The sequence below is a fragment of the Parasteatoda tepidariorum genome, unplaced genomic scaffold (assembly GCF_043381705.1).
Source record: "Parasteatoda tepidariorum isolate YZ-2023 unplaced genomic scaffold, CAS_Ptep_4.0 HiC_scaffold_249, whole genome shotgun sequence".
Classification (NCBI taxonomy): domain Eukaryota; kingdom Metazoa; phylum Arthropoda; class Arachnida; order Araneae; family Theridiidae; genus Parasteatoda; species Parasteatoda tepidariorum.
This window is the reverse complement of record NW_027261566.1, coordinates 8,854-16,452: the sequence shown is the minus strand read 5'-3', so window position 1 is coordinate 16,452 and position 7,599 is coordinate 8,854. Positions and strand designations below refer to the sequence as shown.

Genomic DNA, 7,599 nt, shown 5'->3' with positions numbered 1-7,599 from the left:
AAGTCAAACTTAGGAGCTGAAGCTAGTATTGATAATGAATGCATCTTAGATATCGAATTTGAAATGAGTCCTCATGCTGATCTTCTCTTAGTTGAAAAAAGAAATGATTCTATAAGTAAAATCAGTACTTCTAAAGATACTCTAGATCAAGGGTGGCGAACCTTTATGCACCAACGTGCCATTTTCTTCAAAAAAAATTTTAATGAGGTCATAGACGTGCCGTCAAAAAATTTTCACCTTGTGATTATTGGGATAATAATAATACTAAGTACTATCAACTCAAAACTCTTTATTTACTATGAAAAAAAAGAAACATTTTGCAATGAGTCGTTGTTGTTGTTGTTGTTAATTTACGTCGCACTAGAGCTGCACAAGAGATGGATTTTCCTCAAACTTCAGGACACCTTTCCCCCGTCTATTTTTGAGAAACGCATTCTAGAAATGTTGGAAGAACCATTTACATTGGCCAAATATTGATGATAAAAAGAAAGGTCAAATAAGAAGGAAAACGAATAAATTACCTTTTGCACTAACTTCAGAGAAATGACAAAAATTTCAAGAGGCTGAAAGATCTAAAAAAACGTCAAAACAAAAAAATATGGAGAAGAAAAAGAAATAAAAAATACTTAAGAAAGAAAAAAAGCTTCAAGAAATAAGAGGAAAAAGAGTAAACAAAAAGGTAGTAAAATAATTATGATAATAAACAGCATCGGATGACACAATGATTTAGATTTGACTGTCAAATTATAAGAAAGAATGATTTTTTTTTTTGTATTTAACATCACTTTAATTTTATTGACCGCTGAATTGAGTCCGGTTCTTACTGTCCAGTTTAGTTATGTCCAAACATTGGTCATAATCTCCAAAGTCACTCAATGTACCATCTAGTATACCAGAAGGAATTTTGGCACTTGCATCCAACACTGGAAATTAAACACAATCCTCTTTTATAATGTTTTACAGGACATTAGATGGAGAATATAGACGAAAAAGAAACGAATAGAGAAATTCAGATATGCAATAAACAGTAATATTTTTGCCTAAATACATATTATACGAGTAATGTATTAAAGACCAAATACTGATGAAATTCCCCTTTGTTTTGCGTTTATGCATATTTTTTTTTCCTTTTTAAAAATAATTTTCTAAATTTTTAGGGCTTTTAAAAAAAATTGAAATTTTTCGCATTGTTGAGCATATTTTAAGTTTTTAAAGTAAGTATTTTAAGTAAGTATTTTTTTTCTCCAGAAAATCTATAGTACAGTGGTTCCCAAAATTTGTTCTGCGGAACCTTAGGGTTCACTGGAAGAGTCATTGTGGTTCGTAGACTTAGAATTTTTTTTATCCAGATAAGATATTCGAAAGCTTGATTATAATTAAATCTTAGTAATATGTCCTTATTTATTTAATATTATTTTGGTTGATTTTTTGAAATTATTAAAGTAGAGTGTAAAAGAAATAAAATTGCAAAATGTAAAAGATACATTTTAGCGAAAACCATAATTCTGCTTCATTATCAGCATTTGAGCGTGCCAAAAACTAAGTCAGTACTAGAGAAGATGCTGCCCCGGATCCACGAATTCAACTATCTGACATAAAATCTTATCTTAAAAGTATCATTGATAACAGTAAATAAATTTCCTTCACATTAAATCTTTTCAAAGTAATTTATACTCTTTCTTTAGTTAATATGTTCGAAATTGTAAATGAACTTAATTATGACATCGGGGTTCTACTGAAAGAAGTTCTTCAAAAAGTTGAATTCGTTAATAACTGACTAAAGTTAAGAAACTAGCATAGTTTAAAACATTTTTCTACGGAAAGCATTTACTCCAATTAAATTACTATTACTTTATAGCTGTCTTCAGAACCCTTGACAACAGCAGAGAAATAATATTAGTGAAAAATATAAGTCACAAAGTTAATAAAAATTAAAATTAAAAAAAGCATCTTTTAAAATTATATTTTAATAACGAAAATTTTATTCTATCAAATTTAATTTAAAGACATTTTTTATAATACAAAATGTTTTAGCTTTTACCTCGATAAAAATCATTTCTGACAAAAAATTTTGATTTATATACTTAGGTTTTTTAAAGACCGAAATTAAATCAAGAAACCTATAATCATTTCATCTTACTTTCCTTAGGGGAAAGTATTGTTTAAGAATTTTCTAGCTCGTTCGGTAGTTAAGAAACGCGTGATAAATACTACGTGGAAACTGTGCCAAAGGGTCATTTTAATCGCTTTTTCTCAGAGGGTTTCCAAAGAATCCGGAAATCTCTTAACTCAAACATATCAAATGAAATTTCTTCATTTCAACTGTATAACATGGGAACTTGGTAGTGTGTTTGTATCGTTAAACAATCGTTTTATTTATTGCGAAATAGCAGAAAATGAATTAAAATTATTCTATTTGCGACAAAAGATAAAGGAGCGCAAGTTAAAAACCCTTGTACAATAAAGATGTTTCAAAATTTTGTCAGTTAAATTAGTAAATAAAAATAAATGCGCAACGTTTTTTTTAAAGAAAATTTCCATCGTATATTGCAGTTTTTTTTTATATAGTTTCATTATTGAGCAATATGTTTGTATATTATTTTATGGAAAAAAGAACTTAACAAAAGAATATATTAGATTAGATTTTAACTTTATCCCCTATGTTGAAACAATGTGTTGCTAAAAAAATGAATTAGTTAAGCTGAATGACATACTCGTCAATTTAAAAATTTCATTAACTTTATAAACAAAGTTAACAAAAAGATGCTATTGTTTGCGACCAACTCATGATAGTCAAAATTTACCTCTATTAAGTAAATTTTTCTGATAACTATCCCTTTCGAGGGGCCTTGAAATACTTATTTCCAAAGTACCGTTATTAACACTAACTAATTTTGACTATTTCTAAATTCAATTCGAAAAACAATGACACAATTTCTCAGAATTTTGTACAACATATAATTTTTTAATTGTTAATATTTACTAATAACATATAACTATAAATAATGTAAAATGTATTAAAAATTAATTTTAAACAAATTTCCTCACGCATTATTTATTCTTTTACAATCCTGTCATTCTGACTGCTTTTGGGTTATATAAACTAATTTTCATTCTTTCTAGTGTTAAAATTGTTTGTATTGGAGCAGTTTTAATAACGACCAAATACATCAATATAATATTTTATACCTATATTAGTATATTTTGTATTTATTACATAACCCTTCAACATTTGAGTTTTGCGCGAAATAGATTTGCCCGTAGCTGTCCACTAAAGCCAAAATTTAGTCAAAAAAAAGTATATATTATATATTAAATAATTGTATATTTTCAAAGAGTTGAATTCGTTAATAACTGACTAAAGTTATTAGCATAGTTTAAAAATTTTTTCTATAGAAAGCATTTATGCCAATTAAATTACTAACATTTTATAGCTGTCTTCAAAACCCTTGAAATCAGCAGAGAAATAATATTAGTGAAAAATATAAGCCCCAAAGTTAATGAAAACATATTTATTGAAATGGCGCTTTTGCGTTTCTTCGACCGAAAATAGGTTAAATCTTTGAAGCAGAATTTTTATTTAACATATTTTTCAGATTTTTTTTTTCATCATTCTGCATTAAGTTAGGTCAAAATAAGTGAAAAATATTATATTTAGCATTTTAACAATTTATGGTACTGAAAGCAGCTTAAAAAAAGTGTCTTTTTCTGCGTTTAAGGTAAAATCTTTTAATCGTGGCGCACTTCCGACAACATTTTTTCAAATTAGCACTTATTTGCAATTAATTGAGAAACAAGAGCCAATCATATAGAGATTTAAAAGTCAATAATACTGAGATCTAAGAGCCAATTTATCATTGAAATAGTCTTAATTAACAAAAAAAATTTTTTTTTTTACTTTTTATTTTAGTACAAATATAATCCCAATAACTTAGCAGATTTTTTTTAAAACTATTAAACTGATTTCTTATAATTAAAAATATTAAAATATATTTTTACTTGTACACAGAGTGTCAGAAAAAAATATATCAAAGGAACACCGGTGTTCTATCATGTTCAAAGGGTAAAAGCAAAATTTTGTACTTTCCTTAAAAATAGGAAAGCAAATTTCTTCAAATTTTTGGTTGAAATTTAGAAATACGGCAAATATGTTAGTATTTAAATATAAAAATGCATTAAAATTAAATAAGTTACTGAACAATAAATTCTTCATTTTCACTTCCATGACAATTGCATAAAAAGACCTTTTAAAATGTTTAAAATGATGAATAAGATGTTAAATAACATTTCCTGTAATAATGAATAGGCGACTCGTTTGTCAATTATTCTACTTTCAGACGATGAGGAAAAGCAAATGCCTCGGGGTTGGCCAGACTAATATTTGTTCCATTTAGCCCTTTCACGTGTTTCAATAAGTCTAAACATTTTGATATGAGTTCCGGTCACGTGAATCAAGCCGAAAACTGTAATGTTTTAGGCTATTTCTTACTCATATTAACACGTGATTTGAAAATTAAAAGAAGAAATGTTCGCAAATTGTGTCTTTAATTGTATATCGATAATGCGATTGATGGAAGATTGATGTAACATTTATACGATTGATGGAACATTTATGCGATTGATGGAACATTTATGAACAATATAATTATTATAAATTGAAATGAAAAACATTTTTAATTTCTTAACCAGTTATTGCATTGTTCTTGAAATATTTTAATTTAAATTGTAATAGGAAATTAAAAAATAAAAAAGAATTTTAAGCACACTTTTTTTTTAAACTAGATATTTATTATAGAAAAACACATTTCTGTTGACAATTGCTAGAGTGCTTTTTCCTTTGCAAATTTCTCCCTTTTATTGCTATTACTTTTAGAAACTACAATTACAACTATTATTTCCGTATATATATTTCCGTATTATACGAAGTATTACGAAGGTATATTTTCGTATTATATCATCGATAATACATTGATAAGTTATTTTAATCTTATTACAAATTAATTAGGTCCCGCAAAAAAAAGAAAGGCATTTTTTGTAAAATGTTCTTTTATAGCAATTAAGATAACAGTAATGGCAGATAAACAGAGAAACCGTTATTTAAATTGCAAAGAATACTGTTGTGATTTACGCTTAATATTTGATTCTTTCAATGGAACACTATTGTGATTTCAGTCACAATGGCACAGTAGTTAAGACACATATAGTTGAATATTAATATTATATTAAAAAATAACCTAATTTAACTATGATTTAAAGTAGATATTTCTTATTAAAAAGAAAACAACGTTTTAGTCAACTGTTGTTAAAAGTAATGGCAGCACTAAAAGAACACTAAAAGAATTTTTAGTGTTCAGGTTAACTAAAAATTTTTTCTGCGCATGTAGCCACATTTTTTATTCACTTTCATAATTTAATTTATTTATTTATTTATTTTTTGATTTTTTTATTTATTCATTTTTTGATTTTTTATTTTCCGCCAACGCATATTTTCAGGTGCATTAGAAATAATTTATGGGTCCATTGAAAAAGTTTCGTTTTAAAAGCAAACACATTCTTTATTTATATATACACAATTATTCTTTTCAAACAATTGCTGTCTCGTCGATTTCATATAAGATTTTGCACGATAGCTACAGCTCTGTGCTTAAAAATGTGTTTAATTTACCTCAACATCGAAACTGGTGGCAACTATACAACGAAACTCTTTTTCAGTGAAGTAACCATTCATTAAATTAAAAGGAATACCGTGATTTGCGTGTAATTCTGATTTATTTCGAAGGAATACTGCTGTGGTTCAAGTCTTACAGTATTAGAGGCATTTGAGACTGTTATGATGAAGGAATAAGTTGTATCCAAATTAAAGACTTCAAATTAACCCAGTGTCTAAGACTTAGACTTAGAGATTGGACAGCTCCAAAGAGCAGGACACATCCACCAGAGGTTTATTGTACCCAAAACCTAAACCAAAATCATGATTAACAAGAAGGCTTTATGGCTGAAATGAAAATCAGCAAACACCTGACAGGAATGTCCTGCAGCTCCCAGGCCATAATGCAATGTTGCTCTAACTGCTCAAATCTTTGAGCATAATAAACCTCACAATCATTAAGTATATGTCGTGAAGTCTTCTCTTCAGGATGACAACCTCTACAAAGAGGATTAGATTCAATACCCATTACGTATAACGTGTTCAACTCCATAGCCTTGTAATTTTGAACCTAATCCAAAAAACGCGGAAGGTCTTGGATCAAGCATTAGAACAAACTAGCCTGGGGATTTTTGATGATTTGACTAACCCGCATTTATGTACGTTACATGGAAAGGAAAATCACGAAAGCATCTCACGGTTAGCACGACCACAAGGAGATTTTAATCCATGTTTTTCTCATTTTTGTTTGACAGAATAAAAAGTTACAGGATAACGGTTTGTTGTTAAAAATATCTTCTGACGGATATTTTATTAAAGTAAAGGTCACTTCAACTCTTCTATAAGAAACTTATCAGAATTTTGGAAGAATAAAAAAAATTAATAAATTATTAAATTAAATAATTTGGAAAAATTAATAAAATTAAATAAAAAATATTAATCAAATTAGTTTTTTCTAATTTTTAAAAATTTTTAGCTTTCAATGTAAAAACATATTTAAAAAAAAAAATAAAGTTAAATCGAAGGTAATATTTTTAGTCTTACAATGCGAAGCATCCGATCACTAATGAAAAAATATTTTAATACGCAAAAACCTTAACATTCTTTAAAAATGTTTTGAAAATCCTTTATAGCAAATAAAAAGTTTTGCAATATTTAAAATAAATTAATAGAAATAATTGATTTTAAGTGGCATTTGTGGAAGGGGGTGTTTCTTATTTGTTGCAATCATCTCAAAACATATTAAAATTTTATATTTATTACCACTCTCCATAATAATAATAATAATAAATTTTAAATTGAATTTATGCAATAGACGTTTGCATGTTATAAAGTTAAGATGATAGTTCAATTAAGGTAATCATATTAATCATGAAAAATCATTTGTTTCCTTATTTATTCTTTTCCATTAGTATTCAAAGAAATTTAATATTAAATAATTCCCTTGAGCTATATTTAATGTGTATAAAATTTAAGCCTTATGAGATTGACTTATAAGATTGTATAAAGTGAGGCTAAAAAGCAAAAAAAAAAAAAAAAAAAAAAAAAACATTACTGAGGACTATAAATTTTGCTGCGAACACTAAATTTCATTCGAAACAAAAAAAATTGCAGAAATTATGTTGTTGAATTTGATATAGACGTATAGATTTTATTTTATTACATGGGTTCTATGTAATTGCAGTAAATAAGTTTTACTAACTTCCCTCAAGCTGCAAGTGCATGGAACTTGGATAAAAGATAAAAATACAATAAGAAGCAAGGAAAAAATAGAAATGAAAAACTCTCTTTAAGGAAGAAGAAATGACAAAAATGAAAAAATATTTTAAAAATTCATATAAAAATTTTAAAAATTAAAAAAAAAATTATTAACCGGAAAACAAACAAAACAACAAAAAGATATTATCTGCTCATCAGCTCACGCGATTTATCCGCAAATATATATATATATA

General features: G+C 26.9%; 1 protein-coding gene across 1 annotated transcript in view; it reads right to left on the bottom strand.

The window, feature by feature from the left end:
* Window positions 1–792: 792 nt before the first annotated feature.
* LOC122269899 (uncharacterized) overlaps window positions 793–7,599 on the bottom strand; it is a 10,200-nt gene continuing 3,393 nt past the window's right edge. Inside the window, exon 2 of the mRNA XM_043045156.2 lies at window positions 793–923. Within this exon, the coding sequence (XP_042901090.1) occupies window positions 793–923 (131 nt within the window). The remainder of the gene's footprint in view (window positions 924–7,599) is intronic.